The sequence below is a fragment of the Gallus gallus genome, chromosome 5 (assembly GCF_016699485.2).
Source record: "Gallus gallus isolate bGalGal1 chromosome 5, bGalGal1.mat.broiler.GRCg7b, whole genome shotgun sequence".
Classification (NCBI taxonomy): domain Eukaryota; kingdom Metazoa; phylum Chordata; class Aves; order Galliformes; family Phasianidae; genus Gallus; species Gallus gallus.
Genome location: NC_052536.1, coordinates 1306604 through 1334389, shown reverse-complemented (window position 1 = coordinate 1334389; position 27786 = coordinate 1306604). Strand labels below are relative to the sequence as shown.

General features: G+C 35.9%; 1 protein-coding gene across 2 annotated transcripts in view; it reads left to right on the top strand.

The window, feature by feature from the left end:
- Positions 1-27786, top strand: part of LUZP2 (leucine zipper protein 2) — a 167491-nt gene that overhangs the window by 121632 nt on the left and 18073 nt on the right. For both annotated transcript variants that reach the window (NM_001199521.2, XM_015286211.4), the window contains 4 exons: positions 6844-6906; positions 8685-8747; positions 15910-15984; positions 18973-19137. In NM_001199521.2, the coding sequence (NP_001186450.1) occupies positions 6844-6906; positions 8685-8747; positions 15910-15984; positions 18973-19137 (366 nt within the window). The remainder of the gene's footprint in view (positions 1-6843; positions 6907-8684; positions 8748-15909; positions 15985-18972; positions 19138-27786) is intronic.

Here is a 27786-nt window from a genome sequence, read left to right as displayed (position 1 = left end):
CCAGAACATTGATTCATTGCTGTAACAGGAGAATATGCTCTGAGTGATGAGAGACTGAGGGAGCTTTTTTTTTCATTTCACTGGTTAAGATATACACAGAAAAGACTGTATGCACCCATGCACCAGTATTTGACACTATACCAGAGCTTTATAAATAGTACTCACTCAGGATCTTTTTTTTCTAAAAAGAATTGGGCTGTTGTATTGTTTTTTTGGTGATGGTGGTGGGTTTTTTTTGTTGTTGTTTTTTTTGTATGTGAAAGTGCATATTTGCAAACTGTCGGACTATTAAGATTTAGGTGTGTAATTTAGTAAGTCTAAAACGTCATCAAATTTCAATTATTTCAGATTAAAAAAAAAAAAGTATTAGGGAAGGGTGAAGCAAGCTCCTAAGAATTAGAGAAATAACAGTGTACCGTAAGCTTCCTTTTGCAGGAAGGAAAATCTGCTTCTGTGTGTGTGTATGTGTACATGGAGGTGATTGCAGTAGGGGGATGAGATGCTTACTGGTCACAGTGGGGACTCTAAAATCCACCTGACAAAAGCAGGAATGGGTATTACTCCCAGATGTCTGTGTTCATGGAAATCTGGACTAGCATCATTGTCCAAGTGATTTTAATTTTAAGGGTGAACAGGAAATAAGATTTATCTTAGATGATAGCTTTAGCAAGCATTTAGAGTCATGCAATTGAAAATACAGGCTACAAGGAGTTGAGAAAAAAAAAAAAAAACTTTTATCTTTAAATGTAGTACAAATAGTAGTTTTAATATATTAGTTACTAGTAGTTCTCCAGTTCTTATCAATGAGTGATGGCTAGGGTTTGGTCTGCAGTTAGTTATTCAGGCGGTTCAGTGATGCAAGTACTGGTATTACTGAAAATGACAACCGAACCTTCCTATGATTATTTTAACTATGTGATTATTTTAACTTCAGGTGATCAATGATATGCTCTTCACAGACGTAAATGGCACATAAGCCATTACTTCTTGTAGGAATGAGCTTTTTTCTAGTAGCCAGAGCTTGGAGTTTGAGTGGAAACCTGAGAACATTCAAATATGTGAGAAGATTCTGAGAGAAGAGCACGCACATGGGGAGGCTAGATCAAACATGAGTAACTTTGGAATTACTTAACAGCATTGTTATGCAATAGATGAAAGTGAAAAATTCACCAGTGTTCAAAATGTGTTATTTTTTAGTCATTTTTTTTCCTGAATCTCCTTCAGCATCTACTCATGATGGCCTCAAACTGTGCCAGGGGAGGTTCAGTTCAAATATTAGGACGTATTTCTCCTCAGAAAGAGCAGTGAGGCAGTGGCACAGGCTGCCCGGGGGTGGTTGAGTCACTGTCCCTGGAAGTGTTCCAGAACTGTGGAGATGTGGCACTGAGGGACAGTGGGCATGGTGGAATGGTTTGTGGTTGGACTTGATGATCTTAGAGGTCTTCTCCAGCCTTATTGATTCCATGGTTCTGTACTCCTTATGCTGATTTGTTCAACATTGTGCTATTATTGTTACAGAAACTCTTTTGGCTTAGAATCATTGTTGAAAAAGACCACTAAGTCCAACCACCAGCTCATCACCCCCGTGCCCACTAACCATGTTCCCAAGTCCTGCTTGGGTAATTATGGAAACAGCATGCTTCTAAGCAGTCATACTTGGTCTTGCTAAAAGCTCAGATAGACTATTTTCATAGGTTGCTTTTCACGTCCTTGTGTTGAGCAGAAATCCTAGAGGAAGAAAGTAAATGTAGAACTGTGGTGTATAAGGTCATATCTGAAAATCCTCAGACAGTAGAATGCGGGAAACTCAATTTATCTGTCTTAGAAAGATGAACAGCTGAGTCAACCCTGCTGGGACTAAAGCCCTCACGCTGTTTCATGCTATATAAAACATTTTTTCATCACCTTGAAATATAAAGCTAATATCCAAAGCAAAAATGGGTACTAGTACACTGTGATATCAGTTAAGTCGAGATATTTGATTTTGGTCGGTCGCTGCCTTCTGATTTTCCTTCTAAAGGGCTCAGTGAGCAGCTTTTGTTTAACAGGAAATGGAAAGCAGTTTTCATCTTGGCAATGGGCCCTGGCACTCACTGAATACAGTCCAGGGTTTCTTTTGCTGGAGTGGTTTTGTTGTTGTTGCTTTTGTCAATGGTTTTTTATAGGATGCCCTTAATAGAGAAACACTGCAAGGATGAGCAGGAGCTTGGCATGGTTTGATTTGTGTTATTGTCACGGAGTTACCTCTACATCTATCTGTGTCTGTGACAGGGGGGACAGCAGTCCCACTGGCCTGAAAAGGGGAGGGGATGTCAACGGTTTACAGGCCGGTTTGGCCTGGTTTTGTGACTACTAGGGCAGGGGACCCACAGACCCACACCCGGGGAAGAGGGGAAAAAGGGAAGGGTAGGGAGATGGGCCTAAAAACAGAATAGTGGCAAGGATCTGAGGAGGAAAGTTTATTTACTAAATATGATATCGGAATGCAGGATAACACACTATAATACAATGTATAATTGGAACTGAGGGATAAAATAAAATGAGAGAAATAAAAATAAATAAAATGAGAGAGAGAGCGTCCGAACTGAAGGCCTTACTCTGAATTGAAGGCGAAAGGGCTGGGGAGCACACACACACACTAGTAGGCAGCAAGAGTCCCATAACTTGCAAGTTTCATCTTTCCCTCTAAACACAAAATCCTTTGGGGTATGTAGTTCTTCTCTTCTGAGAACCAGGTATCCAGAAAATCGTCAGTCTGTGGAACTGCAGTATTAACTCTTTAATTCCCCGTGCTTTACATGATGTTATGATACGGAATACCAATAACAAAAATTGTTAAAACCATGGCATTCATGTTATCAAGGGAAGACAGAGCCAAATAAATCTTGTATACATCCAACTATTGCTGTCAGACCTCAGGTAAAATGTCTAGTGAAGCTGATAATTTTCTGAAAGTGCTTTGCTTTAAGTTGTTCTGTCCCCACACTTTCAAAGACTGGCAGTTGAAGTAAATTGTCTTGAACTGATGATGTCTCCATTGTATACTCTGTTTATCCATGGTGGAGATCCTGATGCTATTTCAATGAGGTAATATAGGTGTTATAGATTACAAAAGATCAGTATCAGAATATTAAACCACTCCTCTGTGTGGCTAGAGGCCAAGGTAACTTGTCTTTCAAGAAAAGACATCTGAAAATTTGTGTATTTTCTGTAGGTGTTTTAACTTTACCCTTCTGTAGATCAACTATAGCTTATACCAGATAATAGTTGAACATGTACAGATTTAATATGATGATAAATCCCTTTAAAATGGATGCAGATGTAATTTGTCAGGTATAACAATGCCTATAAATGGCAGTGCTTGTCTTATGAGGTGCTTATTATTTATGTTGAATAAGGAGGATATATTGTGAAAAACACAATATAAAGCTGTAGGATGATTTTAAAAATCTAACTTGGCAGAAAAGGAAAGAATGAATACTGCAACTGCAGAAGTGTTTCTGTTGACTGCTTAGTTTGTGCTTTGCTTTTTTAAGTCTCTTAAGTCTTCTAACAGGAAAATGGAAATTAAAAAAGAAACATGGTACCAAAAAAAACCTTATCACACTTTTCAGCTATTATGCATTGATATCATAGGGTGAAGTTGATGAAGAGAGGTAAGGAAACCTGAATATTACTGAGGTGCAAGGTAGTAGTATCCTCAGGCATGAAAAGGAAAAGGACTGTTGGCATCAAGCTTTAAATAATTTCCTAGGGATTCTTAGGTCTGAATATTTTTCTATTTCTCTTCCCTCTCTCTCCTTCAGAGGGGTGGTGTGCTCAGTCTGTGTTGGTAGGGTTTGCTGCTTTAGTGAAAACATGCACGTATCTCTTTAGATATTCAATCATTTTTTGCTTTACTGCTGACGTTTTATTAGGAGAATAAAAGAGAGAAATGAAGGAGTTTTTTTCAGAAGTTTGGAATAGAGAGAAGAGGTTTAGTGATGGGACTGGGCAGGCTGATGGTTGGACTTGTTGATCTTGAAGGACTTTTCCAACCCAGTTGACTGGTCCTATATGCCCCTCTACCCAGAGAGCAAGGTTATATTTTTCCTAGCAGTTCCAAAGGCATAGTGTCAAAGCAGGTGTCTCAATAGCTTCTTCTGTCTGCTTTTACATCAGTCTCCTGATGGGGATTTTTAGGCAACCCAACAATAGGTTTACTTGCAGTGTTCATAAAAAGATGTTGGCTTTCACTCAGCCTGATCTCACTTTTTGACAGTAACATCAGTGCATGAACAAAATATCTGAATGTTACATCAGTATGAGTGGAGAAGAAAAGGTATGCACAGAGACTGACAAATCTACCCAAGAATAAGACAGAAAACTGTCTTAAGTGGTTCTACCTGTTCTTGAGTGTATGTACATCCAACTGCATGAGAAGAAACAACAGGCAGCAGGTTTCTGCAGCTGGATTGAGGGATGCGCTGAAACTGCTGATGCAAATTTAGTAAAGAATTAAATACCACCATAACTTGACTTAGTGTTATGATTAAATACAAACACTGCAGTGAACAGTTTGGGCTGTAAGCTTTTCAAGTTGTTAAATATATTAAGCTACCAATATAGTTGGAATATAATGGTATTCTTTCTGTAAATCTAAAAACCCATGTCTAATTAAAATCATTACCGTATATCATTTTAAGAGAGGCTGTTAAGAACATCTTTAGAGGTGCTTAATTCATTCTTTAAATATATCAGTTTTAAAACTTGAAATGTCAAGGGCCTTTTCCATTAAAGTACTTGAAAAAAAATCAGATGTTGAAACTTAATTTGTGCCTGCTATCTAGTAGCCGTAGTTTCTGTTTTCTTGCCAACAGGCCAGTTACTGGGACAGGAGTGATCATTGAATCATAGAATTACTCAGGTTGGAAAAGACCTTAAAGATGATCAAGTCCAACCACAACTTAACCATACTGCCCTATCTCTAACAGCCATGCACTAAATCATGTCCCTGAGCACCACATCCAAACTGTTTTTAAACACATTCAGGGATGGTGACTCAACCACCTCCCTGGGAAGCCCATTCCAGTGCTTAACCACCCTTTCTGTAAAGAAGTGTTTCCTGATATCCAACCTGAACTTACCTTTGCACAGCTTAAGGCCATTTCCCCTCATTCTGTCGCCAGTAAAGACCTTAGATCTAGCTACAGCTCCAAAATGGTGTCCAGCTATTCTAAAGTATTTTCATAACATTTTTTGTTTTGAACACTTTCTCTTAACTGTATTCTTCTCTCAGATTACTTTGGCATGGAACATGTGAATTGTGATGGTCATCTACTACAACATACCACATTTTGAGGTGCTAAACATTCAGTTCTTCATGCCTTGGATTACTGCAGGGGCTCTGCAAAACAGTGTGTATGGAAGTTAATTAAGAACCATTGTTGTATCAATAGAAGTATTTCTTACAGTACCTTTCATTTGGAAGGGAAATGAGTAAAAATGTGAAGGTGAGAACTCACTGTCAGAACCATTGTCAGACTAGATAGAAACTGGAGAATGGACACCATTTGGCACAACAAAGAGATTATTTGAATTCCTAGATTAATTAAGTGCAGCTTCCTAATGAAACAGTGCCTTTGGCACATCTGTTTGTCTGCTAATCCCAAGAAGCGATGCTGATCTCTTATGTGAAATGAGTTGGATCTAATGTGTGATCACAATACAACATAGCTCTTTGTATGACCTCTGGTGAGCAACAACTATGCTGAGTGTAATTAATCTTTCTGGGATCTTTTTGGCTTACTTTTTATCACCTATCTGCTACCTCGCTCCGTTGGTGCAGTAAGGTGCTCATCTCTGGAGCTACCCTGTCATTTTCTAAGAGGAAAACATGAGAACATCTGACCTGAATTTGAATGGATATCCTGAGTTGAATCACCATTTTTATCTAATGGCAGCGTGTTCTTGTGCACAGTGTTCAAGGAAGAGATGCTGTTTATTAATAAATATATATATTTCTGAAATCTGATGATATACGTTTCTCTACGTCTACTTACAGTTGAAGTTGTTATTTGTAGTCATTTTTTTTAACTTGTTTTTTAAGTTCAGCACTGGAAAGTTTTCCTGCCAAATATTTACATTTCTGAACAGTTTGTGAAGACAGAAAATTACACCACAGAGAAATCTTACCCTTGTCTGTTAATTTTGGGATGAGTGTAGATGGCAGAAATAACAACCGGGCTATAAAAAAAATTCATGCTATCAAGGATTATGTATTTTTTTTTTCTCCTGAAAATGAGAAGAAAAATACTAGAAACTTCTACATGAAAAAGAACCCCGAGAGGTCAAAATACAGCTAGCTGGCCTTTAAAAGTTTTTGATGACATGCAGTTTTAAGTTGTGAATTTTAATGGCAAATTCCCATGCATTTCATCACCTTGGCTGAGTGTTGACATCCTTGACCTTCATACTCAATTGTTACAATGATTTCCTGAAAATGATATTGAGCTATGCCCTTGACAACAGGTGAGGATTAACGGTTTTTTTTTCTCCTTACCTTTTTAGCTTAGTACATCCAGTCTAAATTGTTTGCTATTGCTGGTGTGGTTTGGAAGTTTTCTATGTGCTTTCCACTTCCTGCAAAAGCCTGTTTCAATGGAAAGTTGTAGGCTTTCAGAATTTTGTAAGAGAGGATATTACACCATGATGCAGCTACCATATTATTTTATTTGTGTCTTTTCCAGTGACTTGAAGGTGTTACCCATGTGTAATATAAAACTAGTATGATAACATAGATAAAGTGTTCCAATGATCCCTTAAAATGTCACTAAGTCTCTGTAATAAAACTTCTTTCCTCAGAACAAAAGCCTCAAAAACAAGCTGCTGTCAGGAAACAAGCTTTGTGGTATTCACGCAGAAGAGGTAAGGAAGGTTTCTCTCCATTTCAAAGTTAGCATACCCAAAAGAATCTTATATCAGTCTTTTGCACAGAGATTCTGGTGTAGATTATATATTATACATGCATGATCATAGAATCATTAAGGTTGGAAAAGAGTTTTGAGTCTCTAAAATCATCAAGTGCAACCATCAACCCATCACTACCATGATGCTTATAAAGCATTCCTCCAAACTCATTTTTGTGACTTCACTATAGGCAACTCAAATTTGTTAGCAAGCTGCAAACTCAAGTTTTAGACTTTATTAGTAAAGTTTGGGAATGGTTATTTCACATACATAAAGCTCTTCATGTATACGTTTTGCTCTATAATGTATGTTAAGCTGATTCTATTTCCCTGGTCTTTGTGCCTAGAATAAGACAAGAGTCATTTAATGCCTTTTCGAAATAAGTCATAGAAACACAGAAGATTTATTATTATTGATCCTTATAATGTTTCATTATTTCAAGGGAAGTGTCATCTTAGAAAATATGTCCTCTATAGAAATGCTCTATAGAAAATGTCCTCTATAGAAAAGCAAAGATAGCTGATGATACAAAAAACGTATTTTACCAGCCACCTAAACACCCAAGTAACTGTATTCGTGGGAGCAGGCCCTTCAGCTATTTACCTTTTTGTGACAGTGGTTATTTCTACATATGAATCTTACCTTTTTACATGACTTCAGTCATGGGTTTCATCTGCAGAAATAAGTTCTGTGAGGGCCATTTCATGTTGCCAGAATTGAACAGAAGTATAAAACTTCTTTACTAAAATTATCATTGTTAAGGTGGGCCACATCTTCAAAGACTCTAATTTTATACCTAGACAGCCAAACATATGAGGTCTAAGCACTGATTTCCAGTTGTATTGGCTAATTAGCCTAGCTGAATTGCTTCAGACAAATCCTCAAAGTCAGTAACGGTGGATATTTTTGTGCTAGCTTTTCAGAATCTGTTACCTTCCTCTGTCATCACTGTTGTTTTCATACGTGCTGGAGTATTTGCGTACAAGTATAAATTCCCCCCCTTATTTACTGCTAAAAGAAGTGGCAATGTTCAACACAGCTTGCTATTTACTGTTTTTATTCAAATTCATTTTTCCTAGTTGCGTTAACATCTGGAATGTTAGGTAATTAACTTGAAGATATTTTCACTGATGATTTACTATTTACGGCACATATTTAAACCTAAAGGTGAAGTCTAAAATTAAATGAAATTTAATGTTGCACGACAACCATTGCTGTCAGAGCATTTCAGGAAACCAAACCTTAGCTCACCAGTATTCAAGGCAACAGATTGCGAATGTATTTTAAACCTTAAAAATTTTAGACTTGATGAATCATCCTGACAAATTTATGGATTTAAAGTGGGTTAGTGCCATTAGAATAAGCAAAAATGCTACTACAGGACCATCTATTTTTTCTTTGTTGTTGTTTTGCCAGGGTTAGGTGGTGTAGGCCAGAGAAATGCAGTGTATTTGCTGCTCTTTAAATAGGTTCAATACTTCAAGCATAATAACTATGTGAAATCAATATTCTTTTTATAATGAGATCAAACATCTTTCATGGATAGAATTGCCTACCAGGAAGCTCATGCTTCGTTCCTCTTTCCCAAACTGCATGCAAACAGTTTCATTCTGCTCTGAAGATTGTTTTGAATGTGATGCCTCCAGTCACGCTTTCATGTTCTCAGAACTTGCCATCTTAAAAATAAATATTTGAAAAAAACCAAAACCCACTGATCATATTATCTTCACTTTCAGTCAAAAAAGATCCAAGCCCAGCTGAAAGAACTTCGTTATGGCAAAAAAGATTTGATTTTCAAGGTGAGTTTTTTTTCAACGTAGTTTAGCTAAGGGATTAGAGTTGCTGTCATGTTGAAGTCATCTGTGAGTATGATAACTGCATTTATTGCTATATTTTTAAGGAATCATTTACTTCTCTTTATACTGAGAAGAGCTGAAAACACCAAAGACGAGAATAATACCATAATGTAATTTCAGAAATGCTATTTTCTGTTGTGTTGGGTTTTTTTTTCATTTGCAAACCACTCTAATTGGGAAAGTGTTTTTTATTAAATTGCTTTTTGGGTTGAAGAAGAGAAGCTTCAAAGCCTAAATTTGTATGCAGTAGATTTTGAAATAAACTATTTTACACTACTTCTGTATATGAATATCTGTTTGCGTGCTGAGATAAAGCTACATTCTAGTTCTTTGCTGGAAACCAAAATATATTGCCCAATTCCATAGATTCTGTGATGCATTTTATACTTTACAGGCAGATCTTGGCTGCTGAGTACTGCCTTCATTTACTACATTAATGATGGGGATAAGTAGTCATCCTCTAATATATAGTTAACCACTCATTTATGAGGACAATCTAAATATAATGCCCTAACCAGCACATCATCAACTACTTTGTCAGGTAAACGTCTGTACATGTCTTACATGAGCAAGATAGGTTATAATTATTCACCTTCTTCTGAGGAGCAAACCCCATCTACTCCACTGATTACACACACATGGTTCATTACTGTGTAGCTGTCCTAACCCTAGTTGTAGTTGACCTCTGCTGCTCATCACAAAGGTCTGTTTGTTACTGTGGCAGCACTCTTGGGCCCACGTAGTTCTGTAAACTGTGATATCGCAAGCAAAAAGCAAGATGTAAATTTTGCTTCTGTTTTCTGTGCTTTTAAATAGTGTTTTCAGGTACTTGAGAACTCAATTACTCTGACATACTAGAAAGAACTATGTCATTTGGACTACATGGCCTTCAGAGGTCCCTTCCAACTCTTAAGGATTCCATGATTCTGTGATATTCTCAAAGTTGGGCTTGTCTAAAAAATAGTTGCAGAGATCTGCATGAAAAAGAGAAGGCAGGTTAAAAGTAATATTATTCCTTTATATCAAGCACTTGTTTCAAGAAAAGTATTTAGGAAACACCTGAACTGACTTTATATGGAAGGGGTGAGGAAAATGTTTAAGACTTAACTAAAGTCTGCTATTTAGAGTCAAAATGGTTTTCGAAATTCTTTGAAAGACATCATGCTACGCCAATCATTTCATTATTTGGGTGTACAGAAATCATTCAAAACTCTGTTCTTCGAATGTTCATAGACTTGAAGAAAAATGAAATGGTGAAATAGCTTTTGCCTCATACTGACTGGATGAGCTAAATGTTTATATCATTCCTCTTTGTAAAGAAAAAGTGATTCCACAATATGTGTTTTCCTCCATATTAGCAGTATGTCATTACATGCCACAGTAAACCTATTTCCTAGAGTTGCAGATTACTTATTTCTCTATGTGACTGTGCATTTCCAACAGAGGAGGAGGTGAAATGATTAAAGAAAAAGAGGTAGGGGGACAGACGCCGAAGTCCAAATTTAGCAGAGAGTTTTTATGTTAAACATTTAAATATAAATGACATTGTTACGTGGGCTTGAAAAAAAAATATTACTTCTCTACTTTTAAACCTTTGAGAACTTTTTGAATAACATTAAGTGCATGTCATTATTTCACAATGTTTATGCAATTAGTTTTAGGAAGCCTACAGCTGTTCAACCTGTGTATTTCTCCTGCTTTGGTCTATTAGCCTTAAAAATAAGGAATGTCATCTTATATCTCTCTTGAATCTGCCTTACTGAAATGGAAATCAACATGTTACCATACCATTTCACAAAGACTTAGAAAGTAATTTTACTTTCTTTTCCCTTCATAGCTATATTTTGTAGTTATTATCCTGCATATTAAAATAATATATGTAGGGATTGGGTTTGTTTATGTTTTTTTTTTCCTCTAGTTCTGCTTCTCAATATTAGTTCTCACACCATTAATGCTGCGCATTATTCTCATCTGAACATGTTTCCTTTGGTCTGTGCCCATTTGCAGTGCCCTGAAGTGGCCACAGAAGTCTAACTGGTTATTTCACCCACACTGAGCAGGGTAAAATCATTTTTGTACTCTGTACCCATGGTGTTCTCTGCTTTACAAGAACATGACACGTTCTGTGGTGATGTCATCTTGAGTCATTCGTCCCTGCTGTTTTATATTCTGTGTTTGTTTCAGTGATTATTGCTGTCTGTATTTAATATCTTGCTCTCGTCTTTAGGGAATGTCATCCTATTTTCTCCAGTTTGTCAAGATAAATATAGGGAAAAAACCATCATCTGTGACACAAAGAGGTTTGATGTCACCAGAGCATTTGATGAGTAAATGTTTAGTTCACTGTTCTGTTCATGAATGATGTACAGCAAACAAAACTGTCCTCTAGAGAGGTGGCTTGATTACTCTTCCCAGTATTTTTCCAAAAATAAATGTTACGATAATGGATCTGTAAGTCATGATCTCTTTCTTCTTTTTCTCTTTCTGAACATGACCATTGCATCTTTTCTTTTTCAGTCTTCAGATTCTTCATCTATTCTTTGCTGAGCATGTGAAGAATTAGGGCCCTAAAGCCTGGTACCGCTGCATAAAGCAGTAAAAGAAATGATGCACAAATAGAACTAAGGAGAAATCACAAAGTGAAAAGTTTTTATCAGTCTGTAATTACATGGAATGGTATTAGATGGAAAAAGAATCTTCTAGCTAAAACAATGCCTAAAAATTTTTAGGAGAGACCAAAATTTGGAGAGAAAGGCTTAAATAATAGGGTGTCAAAGAGATCCTGTGAAATCTACCCCTGACCTTGAGACATGACCAGAGTGATAGTATTTTGAGTCATTATTTTGAACTATGTTTTGTGCTCTTGTAGTGAAGATCTTTGAGAGCAGGAGAAGGAATCATGACTATGAGTGTTGCACGATGCTCTTCTTCATCTTTAGCTCAGGAATGATTGCCTTTGTGTTACTATTGCTAAAGATTTTTGAGTAAGATGAGTGATTTGGTGGTTGTACATGCAGACCAGGTTCTCTGTAAGCCTGGAAATATGGAGTGGTTTGCATTTCATGCTCTGGTTCCGTTTGTGTACATCAGTTTATGGAAGGCCAGACAGTAAGATTGATGACGTTCTACTTTCAAAGCATGTGCAATACAAGGTAATTACACAATCAGTGAAGTTAAATGTTTAATGGCTTAATGAGTAATTAATGCTATTCCACAGAAGTCGTTGTGTCTGGTGATGTATGACAACTGGGATCGCGTTGCTGGGGAGAGCTAAATTTTCTTGTTGAACTGTGATAATTTGTAGTTACTGTTTTCATGATTTACTAGAAAATAGGTGGATTGTTTTCAAGGACTATCCCTATTTGCCAGAAGTAATTATAATGGCAGGAAGAAAATTGTAAGTATAATCCTCAAAGCAATTGCATTGATGGCTGAGTAAGTATATTGTAGATTTTATGTCTGAAGCTGTTATCACATGAAGCCTGGTCTATTTATATATTGATTTCTGGAAATTATAGAATTCAGCTCTTGCTGTTTGGATATAGTAGGATTGAGTATAAACTTTGTGACCAGGTTGTTTTTCTGTTTTGCCAGTTAAGATGGCTGATGGGTTGGGCTGTGAAGGGTTCTATAGGATAACATGGAGAGCTGAAAGGTGCTGAATTCAATCTATGTGGTTCAGGATCTCTGTTGCTCATGCTGCATACTGTATTTCAGTCTTTGGAGCTGCTAGACATTTTTTTTTTTTTTTCCAAATGATGAAGCTTATTATACTTTAGTTATAATGCTTCTGTTGATTGTTCGCTGAAGGATATATGAACAATATATGACATGTAAGAAAATGGAGTGGTATCCCTTTATATATTTCCTGGTAAGGATGTTAGATTATCATAAAATCACAGAATGGCTTGGGTTGGAATGAACCTGAAGGATCATCAAGCTCCAACTCCAAGCTCCAACAAGCTGCAGGCAGGGCTGGCAATCTCCATATCTAATACTGGACCAGGCTGCTCAAGGCCCCATCCAACCTGGCCTTGAACACCTCCAGATGAAGTAGCATCATAGTGTCTTTATTCAACCAAATCTTCTACTGTTCTGTTTCTTAATAGTTTTGTGCAGTTTGGGAAAACACAAATTCATGAAATGTGAATATTATCTCAGTAATTAGTAAGTCAGGTGAATTAGCTCATTGTTGATAGGATTTTTATGTGTATAACCACAGTGTGGTTATACACATAAAAAACTGTTATAAATTTTCTAATGAATTGATAATTTCTATTAGGAAAGTTTCTGTATGGCCCTTAGGATGTAGCCTTAAGAATGTGGATTTACATTCGGTTTTAATGCAAACTTATGCAGCTAATTGAGTTCCTATGAGTGACAAGGCTACTCAATAGCCAGCATGAAAGAGAGTTGAATTTAACTAATTCTAGCAGTTGCAGCTTTAGATTTAACAGGCATTGAATAGCATTCAGTTACTCAATTAATTTACAGTCCTGGTTCAGCTTTCACCAAAATGAGCAGAGTTTTTCTATCAATATCAAACTGAAATGCATAGGGATGCTGACGTTTTCTAAATAGTGTAATAAAGCTTTTGTATGTGCCCAGTAGAGTTTAAAAATTTAAACATATTGTCAGGTAAAGCATTGAATAAGTCCAAACTGCCCAAGGATCAGAGAAAATAGTAGGATTGGTGGGAGAGAAGATGCCACCTCATGTAAGTATATATGTCAGGAAAAAGAGAGGTTTAAAAAAAATAAATTAATTAAAAAGAATTCCATGCGTAAACATCCTTAGTGATGTCTTTTCTATGTGTTTATGTTTTCTGAGTTTGTTTCTGCAGGGAAATAATTATTTTCCTGTAATTAAATCTCAAGTACTTCAGTAACACTGCAGCAAAGTTCCATTTTGCTTTTACTGTAATTGGATTTATGTCAAGGAAAAGCATGGAGGTTGGGGAAGGTAAAGTGAAATTTCCACTAATTAAACTGACAAAGGACTTATTTCCTTTTCAGAATGAGAGATTATAGTATTGTGGCAGCAATGAGCATCAAGAAAATGTACAGTCTGTGGGATTTTATCGAAATTTTATTTGTAACTGATTTTTATTCTTGTTTAAAAGTGCTTGAAATACAATTCAGTGTTGCTAAATGTCACATGTAAGGTTCACATGTAATTAAAAGGTGTAGCTACCAAAAAGTGCTATTCTCAGTTACATTTATGAGCTGAGAACAGTACAATTGTACAATAAACAGTGCAATTCAGAAACCCAAATCTGTGCATTTCTAGGATACTAGTAATGCTTACAGAATAAGCATAGAAATTTCTGTTTACTGGATAATTTATTCAATTAAGCAGTTGTTCCATTTTCCAGTTAAGTGATTTCCAATTAAAAAGTTGTCCCATTTAGACAATACAATAAATTATAAAATAAAAATTTGAACACTAAGTATTTTATTTTTCAAGCATTTCCTTGAGGCTTATAAATAAAATGGAGTTGAAAATATTACATCTATTTCTAATGGATGTGCATTATTTGTAACCATGCTGTCTTGTCCTTCACCTCATCTGAAACTTGTTGTATAGGTATGATAATTGTAAATTCTTGAACATCCAAAATTATCACACTAAACACACACAGGCATTGTCTTTACATCGCTTTGGTATTTGTAGAAACTCACACCCTGGTCTCAATTATTTGCTAGAAATATATTTGATATCACTTTGGTTTTCTCTCTCCTTGAAATCATATTCATCCTTTCCTTTTTCTTCTTTATTTTTAAATATTTATTATGCCTGGAAGAATTTAAGTATGGGCATTATGTGTAATGTAATTCACGGTGGGTAAATACATTCCTTTGATCTGGAAAAGTACACTTCACAGGCAGTAATTGCTCATCGCATTCTTTCAGGGGATGAAGAATCAATTTATCTCAGTTCTATCGGTAAGACCTGATGGAGCCATTGAATATTCTACAAGAATGCCCAAGAGAAAAGATATTTTTAAGTTTTCCCAGACCAAGCTTTGCAAAAGTTTTTACCTCTTTATGAAAACTGGCCTTGTATTTTGGACTTGTTCTTTATGAAGGGCCTAAGCCACATTAATTGAACAGGCTCCTTCAAAATATTTTTACTTAAAATAGCACTGAAATCACTGCAATAAGAATTCAGACTTCACAGGCAAAAAAAAAAAAAAAAAAAAAAAAGAATCACGGAAAAATTGATCATCCTGCAGTTTGGGGATTAAGATGTAAATAGACATCACTAATTTTAAGTGAGCATTCCAGAAAAGAAACATTTTTAGTGCCAGAATTTTATTGTCACTTCATTTCCATTGAATCAATAGCCTTTCGACTCAGTAATCTGTAAAATAAAACAAATATATGTGAAAGATACAGATAAAGACCATCCATTCAGATACTATGGTATCACCAAAAGTAATAAGATTTGATAATTGATGCCGATGGGAAGAGACTTGGGCAGACTTGGGTGCCCGATGCTAACTTTGAATCCAGAGCTCCCTAAATCCTTTTTCACTATATAGCTGCATAACTCACTGTTCCTGTGAGTGTTCCTTTTGTATCTCAAGGGAAGAAGATGGAGCAACAAATTTGGAGCTAACCTTTTGTGTACCAGCAGACAGTGGCATCTCATAAGGGGCTCAATGTCTGTGAATGTTCGAGGGTGATTTCTCTGTTCTATGCCTACACTGATTTTAATATCTTGTTTAAAACTACAAAATCATGTGCTGAATTAGAAACAGTAGTGAGATAAATGAACAAAATAGTTGAATATTATTTTTTCAGAATAATACTGTGGCACAGTTGTAAATATAGCGTGGAATTACTTTTGCTTCTGGCACAGAGATTAATAAGTAAACTTGCATTCATACAAAGGGTGCAGACCCAAGTTCACACATAAAAATACACATTTTCTTTGGGGGAAATAGAGTCCTTTTGTCTTTTGGCAAGCATGTCTGAATCAACTCATATATATTACCCACAAAGTTTACATTTTTTCCTCTCTCTCAGGTGCTGCGTGAAAAATTATGGGATGAAAAATTACGGTGTAGATTGCGTTGGCTTTTTCTTCTTTATTCCCACAGGCACAACGGCTAACAGACCTGGAGCAGAAACTAGCAGCTGCAAAAGATGAATTGGAAAAGGCAGCCCTTGACAAGGTAAGAAGTGTAACGTGATGTAAGCGTGTTTATCAGCTGTGAATGTTTCTACATAACTTGACAAAAACAAGTGAAAATGTTGCAGAAGTTTAGTATGTATTTAATGGCACATACTTAGGAGTAACTCTGCTGAAGTCAGTGGAAATAATTATGTTGCATGATGTTAAATAAAGATGCAGAGTTTTTAAGAAGAGAAAAATCAGGTTGAAAAGGTCTAAGAGGCTTCTAAAGAAGTATTACCTTTGCACTAAAGTATTTTTCTGCTTATCAGTATCACAGTAACTGAAATTCCCCTTTTGGCTGAGGATTTACCTCCAAAATTTCTTCAGCATAAACAGTATTATCCAAACCTGCGTGCACTGCTGGTGATATAGTAGATGTTTCTTGCAAGTACACTCAACTGACCTGCTCCTCATATTAATTGGGAAATTGTGTTGACTCTGCACATGCATACATGTTCACAGGCATGCTCTCTCACTAGTGCCAGTTGCTGTCTATGGCAATGACAAAGGGAGAATACTTGGCATAAAATTCTTCTAAATGTACCCTTTCATTATAATGCAGATGGCTGTGAAGGAGAAAGCAAAGAGCATTTGACATCAGGAACTTCTAATGAGAATGCTGTTAAGGAAACCAGTCTGCAAATTAAATGGGGATTTGCAGCACACTCAGTTGACTTCTCTGACCCTATGTTTCTTTCCTAGTAAACATTATGGAATTTTAATTTATGACTAGATTATCATTCTTTAGCTTTTCCAGAGGACTGGAATCATCCTCTGGTAAATTACCATTGAGAAAGTCCTTGGATGGCATCAATAGTTAATTTGGTTTAGGGGGCATGGTGGTGATGGATTGAAGGCTGAACTCAATGATCTTAGTGGTCTTTTCCAAGCTTTATGATTCTATGATGAGAAAGAGCTGTGGAAATAGAGAAAGAAAAGTACAAAGCTCATACTTGCGGAGATGTGAAAATGCTCTATGAGACATATAGAACCCATGCTTATTCTCACTACAGAGTAGTAATATCATTTAAGTTTGCAAATACCTTTTCTGCCCTGGTCAAGAGTTTTTCTCTATGAACTAAAAATAGTTGGAGATGAGTGCAGTAAAGATGTGGCCTTAACTATGCTGACGTAGTTAGCACATGCAGTAGGGATGGGGTTGATGTGGGGAGCAGTGTGTTTTTAGAACATGAGCTGTACTGGAAAAGATTAATTGAGTTGCTGAGTCTCAAAATGTGACTAGAAGTTGGCGTAAAATTGTATTGTACTTTTGGGAGGGTATCAAACTTCTGTTTTTAATATTTGCTTTAAGTATTGTTTGTGCAGACAGTAGATTTAATGGTTCACATTAGTGTATTCGCACTGCAACATTTCTGTAACTCCCATGATGGGATCCTGGGAAGCCTGATGTTTTTTGCTTTGCTGCAGTCCCATTCTATATTGAGTTCAACCCTGTCTCAAGAGTAGAAAGAGGAAAATACAAATACATGCATATCATCTTTACAGTATTTATGACTGGCCATAGCAAGGCGAAGCAAACATTGAAGGACAGGAGAGAAGGGGGAAAGGATAAGTAATTATCTGGTGAAAATTATCTGGAGATAAATTTCTGAGGACCAACATCCCTACCTTAAATTCTTCCTGGGGTCAAGAGGCTACTTATCCCCCAGATTCAAGAAGAGCCCTTTTTACAAAAGTTTCCCTGCAAAAGTAGGGAAGTATTGCCTACTAAATGTTTGCTGAATTTTTTTATTTTATTTTTTCTCAGAGCCTCTCAGTTATAGGATACATTCCCTATTTGAATTTAATGGGGGTTTGTCTGATATAAGACACAGGATATTTGCCAGGATCTAAAAATACTCATTCATCAAATAAACTAAAATGATGTTGTATACCATATCTCATTGCTCACGATTCATATTTGTGAAATATTTTTACATTGTGTACATAATAATTGACAAATGTAGCATGCAGTATTTTACATATACTTGCATTTCCCATCAGCTTTAGTCATGACATACCTCACAGTCCCTCAAAAAAATCTTCAAAGGCCAAAATGCCTGGTTGCATTATGTGTTTACAGGAAGACTTTTTGAGACAAAGAACAAAAGCAAGATTTTTTAAGGCCAAATGCTGTTTAGCTCCCCCTGAGACAAGTATAATGAATGCAATAAGTTTGATTTATATTTGATTCTCTAAATGGCTTGCAGTGATTGAACAAAGATTTTAAAATGGGTCCTCCTCAGTGAGTAGTTATCTCACTGCTATTACTGCCTCAACTTTGTTCAGTGTCAGACTGCTGCTTTCATTAATACATCTGTATTTATGAGTAAAACAGCAGTATTCTGGCTCAAGCTACAAACACTATCATGTAATTATGAGAAGAGCAGCTTATTCACCAATTAAAAGGTGTAGATTGGCTTAGAGTGCAGTAATGGATGTGGACAGTCACAATCTTAACAAGTGGAAAGGCCTGTGAGTTACTACACAGCGAAACAGTATAATAGGCACATGTATATACATGAGAGCAGTCATCCTTCTGTGGGATTAAAGTCAGTCTTTATAATGGAGAAAAATACTAATTAACCTGAACATTATAGGCAAAATTCCATGCAAATTCTGTCTTTGCAGTACTTGCAAGTATCTACTCTCTCTAGTAAATAGTATATGTAAAAATAAAGACATGATGAGATTTGGTAGGTGGTATATTTGTTCCTGTACCGATAAAATAGAATTCAATCAGTATTTGCAATAACCAATATAGATAAAATGCATGGATGAAAGGGAAGAATGCAAGGACTTTTTAGGTATTTTGGTGTCTAACGCACAGTAACTTGATATAAAAACCACATAATTCTGCTAATAGTTACAGAAAGAAAAATCAGCTGTTGTTTGTAAATGTTAGCTTTAATACAAAAAGATAAAGCAAGCAGTTCCATTCATAATAACACATCTCAGAGAAGTGATATTTCCTTGTTTTCCCCAGGAGTCGCAGCTGAAAGCTCTGAAGGACACTGTGCAGCTTTGCCTGTCCTCTGTTCTGCACAATCAGCCTCCCACTATCCATCGAATCCCTCCAAAACCAGCAGAGAAGCTGACATCCTCAGCTACAAAGGGCTCGAAAGTTCAATTTCCAGTGATAAACCCCAAGGTATTGTTTCTCCCTCAATTTTTTTTTTTTTTCAAGCATCTTTGAGAGTTTGTCCTGTAAGAGCATCAAACTGGAACTAAGGAGGACTTAAAATTCATTGCAGGATTAGAGTGAATTTTAAAGATAAATTCTAAGCCAGTTTCTGGTATCAGTAAATTTCTACAGAGTTGGGAAACGAGTACTTTTATTTTCTGAGAAGCAAAATTCCATCTATTGCTTGCTAAATGAGCTGCGTCTGCATAACAAATCTACAAGGAAGATGGATTTACATCTAAAACACACAAGAATGGAAATCCATGGGATTATTTACCTGCCAGGCACTGATAATGTGTTTGTGGTACTACAGCACTGAACAGTGAAGCACTTTTTGCTTTTCACAAAAAAAGCCATGACAAAGGCCAACGTAGAAGAGTAAAGCAGGTTGGGACACTCAAACAGAATTTGCCAAAGGGGCTGCAATAATAGGCCAGGGAATATTTGATTTGCACAATACGTCCAGGAAATAGGAATGACAGCTTAGGAGAAAATATGGTTAAATAATTGGTTTCTAAAGCATTTTGATTCTATAAGTTAAAGCATTATAGCACAGTTGAGATATACAGTGATTGATGGATATTCAGATAATTTCCATCTCCGGGGTTGCATTTTACTCATCTATTCATGTGATTCAATACATTTAGACTGAGCCTAAGGAAGGAAATTTTACAGCAGGATGGTGGAGGGATTGTTTCACGTTCCCCTTAAATTCCAAAACTCTTTCATGAAATATAGAAAGAAATTACCAACTCACAGTCAGTTTGTAATTTTTTATAGCAGCTGTTGATATGCACCATGCACTACAGATATTGAAGCCAAAAATCAGTAATCTTTCTCTATGTAATTAAAAATGAAATGTAATGTCAGAAAGCAGATTATGACTATAAAGCTGGATCTCATGTTGCTTCTCTTACCATAATGAATGTAGGTTCCTTAACTGTTTCATAGTAAGAAGCCTTCACTTCCTAAACCATTACCTCCAGAAAGAAACCAGCTCATTAATTAGTAACAGCGCATGAGGATATTAGCCCTCATTTAGATTTAGACAACTGGTTCTCCATTCTGAAGAAAGGTGGACTCAAGGATACGCAGACTGAGATTTCAGGAGCATGTTTTCCCTGGCAGAGCAAAGGAATACAGCATAGAGTTTGGAACTGAATTTATGACATTTGATTGAAACACAAAATAATCTTCATTCTTCTTCCATAATCAAATTGATTTTGTGTTTAATGTTCCAGTTTATGAAATACAGCAATATTTCTATTCTGCAGTCTGAGTCCTCTGTATCCCAAGAGTGCTTGAATAACTTATGCTCCCTCTTTAATAGACATTGCTCACATTTCTCTGCACATGGCATATGCCATGAAAACGTCTGCAAAAATGATGGGTCTGAGTCCTGCTCTTCCCCACATTGACACCTCATTATTATAAATCTGTGCATTATCTGTGATTATAAAACCACTGAAATCTGCTACTGTAAAATAGGTTGTCAAGTCAGCATAGCCAGTCCAGAATCTCTACGTTTAAGCCTTATTATGGAAGGCTTTTTTTTCTTATTTTTTTTAAGGAATAATATCCATTCTCATGTATCTTTTCCTTGGCTTTTTTTTTTTTTTTTAATCTTGCAGACTAAGTCAATCTCACTACAGACATTATTCTAACTACAAGACAGTGTTCTTTCTCGATTAGATTTGCATAAATATTTTAATATATCAGGCTTGTATTCTAGTGAATGTAATCATTCTTGATTACTTTTCCTATGTGAAAATGAGAACTTCATATGAGCATCTTGTAATGTCTGCTAAGCAGCAGTTGAACCCTCAGGAAAGAAATGATCAGTTGTCTGGTAAATACCTTCAAAGATATTCTCATCCCACATAAGAAGTTTATCCTAAAATAGTCACATTTATTTTAAATCCATGGAAGTGTGTGACATCTGCATCACTTGGATATGCAGTCATCTATGAGATTGGAGCACTTCTTGCTAAAACATTGGCAAGAAGAAGATTGTATCTTTGTAATCAGAGCTGGAAACCACAGTACAAGTGCTAGTTAGAGAAGAATTTAAGACAAGAACATGATGCAGAAAGGATAATTAGGAAAATAAATTTCCAAATTTCTTGTGAAGGTTCATTATAAAAATTTGATTTGCTGAAGTGGTATTTCTTTCAAGAGACTGTAAGATAAAAAAAAATAAAATTGTGTAGAGATTGAAAAATCAGTGCATAAATGTATGTCAATTGCTAAAATCAGAGGTGGAGTTCCCTTGGACTGATTAATAGTGCATTTTGCTACACCTTAACATGTGCAATTTACAAAAATAGAAGGAGTAGGCACTAATATTTCAGACAAAACCCATTTTTACCCATCTTGTAGCCATCACAACACAGATTTTACTGGTGAAAGCACTTCCCAAAGGCTGTTTGCATGCGAGTTCAGTGACACTAACATCTCAAAACATCACACAACTAAGGTGGTCATTAATCCTGAACTATGAGGTCTTGAACTTTCTAGATTGTTGACAATTCTTTGTATTCCATAGTTTCTTTTCTCACTGTAATGTCCCAGCAGGTAACCATTCTATCTCCTGGAAATGGAAAATGCTCCCAAGTGAGTTTGGAGTTGCCAAATGCAGCAGCTGCAACAACTGTCTTGTGTCATTCCTGGGATACACTGGGGAGAAGGAAGAGGGCTAGAAATCTTTGAAAGGAAAATTTCTAATCTCTAGATGACTGCCTAAGGACTCAAAGCTTTACAGCCATTTAGGTACATCTAGGTAGAGTATCATTAGTGAATGTTAATGGATGAAAATCGACTAGGCTACCTGCCATGGGGAACCTGGGTTGGAATCATCTGTGAATCAGAGTACTGGTATTGACATCCTATTGAAGCCTTTTCTACACTAACTATAACTTGGCACATGAAACAACTCTGATGTTATGGATGTGTTTTCAAGCATATGGATTCACTAGTTGGAATGCTTTCTTACTTGATGTGTTCTAATTTTCCTTTCTAGAAAAAGCTAGCATTACACTTAAATTAATAAATATTTAATAATGATAGCTATCATTTGAATATCTTTGGCTCTTTGGCTGTGCAGTGTAAAGATACCTGTGCCCTAAATGCAAAGAAAAAATGAGCTTTAGTCATTTGGAATATTAATGGAAATGAAGCAGAAAAACAGCTTCTATTTGCTGTAGCAAGGTTGAATACACAAATAATGGGGAGTGCAATTAAAAGAGTAGCAGAAGAATGGCAACTAGTTTGCTCTAGGGTGTTTTTGTCTAACACTGTTTCACAAATTCCCCAAATGAATTCTTTCATAAATGCCCTGTGGTTTTTGTGTGTTTTGTGAACAACAGAGTTCTAAGAGTAGAAATAGCCAAGAATTTCAAACTGTGAAGAAGCAAATAACACCCCCACCCCAGCCCCCTACTGCACATGGCTGGAAGGGAAGACCACCAACAAACACCACGTGTGTCCAAGTCAAGTCTTGATAGAGGAAACAGGCTGAATAAGAATGAGAACTACCCTTCTGTAGAAATGTAGGGGAACTACCATTCCAGTGTTGCAATCCTGAATATATTTTGAAAAGATTTAAAAATCTACAAGAAGTTACGTTTTCCTGGTAATAAATGCGGAAAGAGCTGTTGCCTCTGCTTCTACTGCTGTGAATATTATGGGTGGCAGCATACACTGATGAATGTAAAAAAAAAATCCAGAAAAGTTGGAAGTGTGGCGGCCCATCCTCCTTTCATCTAGAAATTATCGTTCCCCATCAAAATGAGATCAGGGAACTTTATATCAGCATTAAGCCCACAGAAGTGTTCTTGTAGGGTGCAGAGGAATGAGAGCTTGTGAAACTCTTCAGAGAAGGTACAGGTCTGCAAATGTGGTCGCTCTGAAAAGCATTTTGGAATGGCCGTATAGTAACTCAAGAACCTGATTTATTGTGTTGGTATGCTTTAGTATTCAGGTTAAACAAAGGCTTGCCATTAGTTTGAGAGCATAGATACTGAGCATCTACTGCAAATACCGAGCAAGATTACTGAAAGCAGAAGATGATGTTATTGTCTGTACTTCTTCACAAATTTTATCTGGGTTTTAGATTTTCTTTTGTGGGGGATTTCTTTTGGTAGTTGTTTGTTTTCTTGCTTGTGTTGGTGGCTGGTTTTTGGTTGTTGGTTTTTTTTTTTTCTTTTTTCTTTTTATGTAGTTGTTGAGTTTTTGTATTTGTTCTTGACATTTTTTAATCTAGAAATGATCTATTTCTGAAATCAGAATACTTACTAGGCTCTAGGCCTAGTAAGTAGTTATCCTAGTAATCCTTATTCATTTCATTCTACAAAAGCAGAAACGATTGATAGGATGATTATCTATGAAATTAGTTAAATATTTGTACTGAATACTAGTTATAGAAAATTTAATATCATATTACTGATAATACTGTATAATGATAATTGACTAGAAATGTAGAAAGAATTTATGATTACACCTGTAGTTTTCTTCAAATGCATAAATATTTTGAAAGAATAAAGATATGTTTGAAATGTGTAAATTGGGCCCAGCCCATGTTTTTGAAGACAGCACAGATAATTTTTTAGTCATATTTTGAATTATTATATAGTATAGCCTAGAAAACTGATGTAATAGCTTCAGATTCATGAAAAATTAGCCAGCTGAATGTGGCAATATATTATCTCATCTTTCACCCTCTGTAGGTAGAAAAAGAAACTAAATCAGAACAAATTACGCAAGAAAATAGTCTGTTTTCTAAAATTAGAGCTATTACCAATCAGGTCATTTATCATAATATTCCAGTATAAATGAAGGTTCTGACCCTTGACAAAAACTTGCTTATTCATTGCTCAAGAACCTATGAAACAACAAAAATACAGCTATGAATGTATTTTCATTGTTGTAAGAAAGATTAAGACTCTAAAAGATTCTCTAATGCATCTGATTATTTTTACTCAGGGTGACCTCTGTTGTTAAAACACGCTGAAAACATAACTTGGCAGTTATTTTTCTCCAGGCAATAAGTTTCAAACTGACATTCATAGAATCATAGAACGGCTTGGTTTGGAAGGCACCCCAAGGATCATTATGACATTGTGTCTGGAAGCACTCCCAGTTTAGTCAATATTAACCTCGCTCTAGGGACCAAATAACAGGTAGAAGGACTTAGTTTGAAAACTGAAAGGTACGAGGCTGAATTTTAAAAGACGTTAGTTTAAAAAATGTTAGATTGGATATTCAAAATTCACAAGCTGTATATACTTTTCAGTAATAGAATCTGTCTTTCATGGACTTGGAAAACCGAAGCTCTGTAACGCAAAATTGTTGTGACTGTTCTTTTCCAATTTTGTATGGATTTTGCTGAATACTTCCTTGCTGTTATCGAAATCTCTCTCTGCACCTATCTGGATGTTTGGACTGCAGTAATTCACGGTCAGGTTTTTCCCTTTTACTTTGCTTTCTTTCATTTTCACCCTCTTCGTTGCTAAACAAACACCTTTCCCCCTAATGTAATACTTCTAAGCATTATTCTCTCATTCTTTATAGCTGAATGATCCCTTCTGAATCCTCTATTCCTTCCTTAAACTTTTAAAGTTATAAATCTCATTATATTTCTTTTCCTACAAAGTGAACATTCTGATCCGTGCCCAGTGTTATATGAAATACCTTTATCAAAGGGTTTTGTTTTGAAAATATCATACAATGTATGACCTACATATGATATAGACCTGAAAAGGTGATAAGAGTGGCTGTTCATGAGTACAAGGAAAGAACATCAAGGACAGTGAACAGGACTGTGCTCCATTGAGGCCTTATGAAGACCTCCTTTGTGGCTTTCCCACAGACGTGTTTTCTTCACCTTTGCTTCTGACAGTTGATGAGGTATCACTGGCATGTGCAGTTTTGGTGGCCTACTGTTGGTTGCATTTGGCACTGAGAATGGGAAACAGTAATTAAAATAAGCAATTAATAAATGCAGAGGAAGCCATGTTTATAATATGCAGTAATGACATAATATAACACTTTCCTAACACGTATACACTATGAGAAGAAAATAGTGTCAGAAAATGACACCTTCCATTGTTTTAGATTTTAATTTCAAAGCAGTGAGTAACACCTGTGTCCTCTGAAGGTACCTGCCATAGAAATCCCAAGTACTGTGTATCTGCAAACCCAATGTAGGAAGAAATTTGTCTTGAAAAAAATGAAAGGGAGTGTAATTAAAAGAGCATGAGTAGCATGACCTATTCCTTCGTGAAAGTCTTTCCTGTTCTGCTTTTTATGGCTCTCTTTAGGCTAATAGACTTTCATTATCTTTATGATCAACTGGATGCCAACTGTAGTCTTGTATTATTTTTTCTTTAATGATGGTTCATAAGAGCATGCCAACCCCTCCTCATATCTTTTATTTCCTGAATTTGCCTCAGATTGAATATGATTTTGTTATTTGCTCAGACCTTTTTCTAGAGCTCTTCAGTGACTGATTTTTAATAAACTTTTATTACATGCTGGAAAACATTTAACACCAGAGATCATTAAATTGAAAGCTGAAGCTCTTTGATTTTACTCCTTACTTTAAAGAAGTCTTCATTATTAGCACATTATCTTGACTCTAAATTAGTTTTAGAGGGTTTTTTTTAACTAAGTACAGTCAAGGGAAACTGGAGGGGAAAAAATAATAGCAGCTGGGAACTCTTATTTAGTCCATGTCCCAAAACATCATCATTCTCATTTAATAATGTCATTAGAAACAATATCATTCAAGCTTTAGTGACATGATCTTTTTAATTATCCACATTTTATAGATAAGCTTTCTGACCTCTCCCCATCTTGTTACAGGGTACAAGTAGCTGAACCAGACCCCAGCACCTTAGGCCAGATGTAAGGTTTAACAGGTTTCTAGACAAGCCTGTTTCTCCTTTTCCCTTTCAGAAAAGGAGATCCCTTGGTTGCATTCCAGGTGTTACTGTTCTCTGCTTCTCATCTCTCATATCAAGCCATGATCTTTTCTCAATGTATTTTTAATTGTTATTCTCTCCTAGTGACAGTGGAGATGACTGGAAGAAAATATAGCATTTATAATTTCAGTTCAAGTTGCATTTAACAGAAAGGGAGTAATACATTGCCTTGTGACTCTACTGGTGTTTGTGATAGGTTCCATCAAAAATATATGGATATGTAAGAAGGTTGGCCATTGTAAGACTTCATTTTGTTAAATGAGAGCAATTAGGAAGAAACTGAATTTACTTGCCTTTGCGATTCCACTTAAGGAAATCTACTTCAAGAATTATTAGTATTAATGCATTTTCTAACAATATTACATGTAAAAAGATTTGAAATGTGCAGAGGGTCTAATTAATCACTTTAAGAAGCTTACCAGCTTGAACGTAATTGTGAAATGACTCACAAGGGAATTTCTCTACCCAAGGATACATTCAAGATGTAGACAATAATCATTAATGTGGGTATCCTGTGTACAACATCTATTATTAATCTATTGTTACAGAGCTTCACTTTAAATGTATTTATGAAACCAGATGGGAAACATTAGAGATAGTTAAGTGTTCTTTTTCCTTTATTTGAGGAAATATGTGATTTGGAAAATATCAGAAAGATGCATCATCAGTTGGTTCTCGAGAACTGAGTATTTTGGCTATTAATAAAAATAGAATTTTCTAGTAATTTGATTAGAGCTATTGCATTGAACCACCAAGCATAAGAAATACAGAAGAGGCCTAAAGTGTTCAAATTCAGTTTAGCTTTGAGCAATTTAAGAAATTGCCTACTCACCTAAAACTGAAGAATCTCTATTTGGAGATTGCCTCCTTTGGTGCGCCCTGATCCTTGGAAAGGGGTAAGCAATTCTGTCTTTATTACCCAACTGTGACCTCTACCTTTCTTGGGTAATCAAAAACAAGTTTAACACAACTATATCTGCTGTTGCCTATCCATACATTTATTCATATATTTATTCAGAGATGAGTTTACTAATATGCACATTTATCTATAATGTTTTCTTTCTTTTCTCTTTGCTGAAAAACTGCCTTTCATTAAGCACTGACAGTCAACAGTTTATTTTTCTATGTTTATTTACAGTGGATTCTTATGTACCTATATAGAAAACATCCTTGATCGATGTGTGTACCATGGAAAAGCTCTATCCCATTGTCAACATCAAACTTGTCATGGGTTTGTGGTCATAGGTTATTTGGGAGAGAAATTGAATAAGTGGAAAATTTTTTTTAGATAGTACAAGGCAACAAAATGTAGTAGAGATAATCCTGCCTATAAAATTATTAGAAAAAGAATCAAAGTACTTCATACCAGGCCTGTAAAAGTGACAGTGTGCCACAGAAGTAATCCTTTAGGCAGCTATGGGATAAAGAAAACAGATATGTCTTTGCTATGTACATAGCCATCATTTCTCAAGTTGTCCCTGGTTCTTTTGCTGGACTTAGAGAAACAAAACAATAAAATGTTACTAATGAAACAGAAATTATTAATGATATGAATGCCAGAAGTCTATTAGAAAGTCCTTCAACAGTACAATTAATTCAAGATAATCTTGATGTGCTATATGACAAATCCATTCAT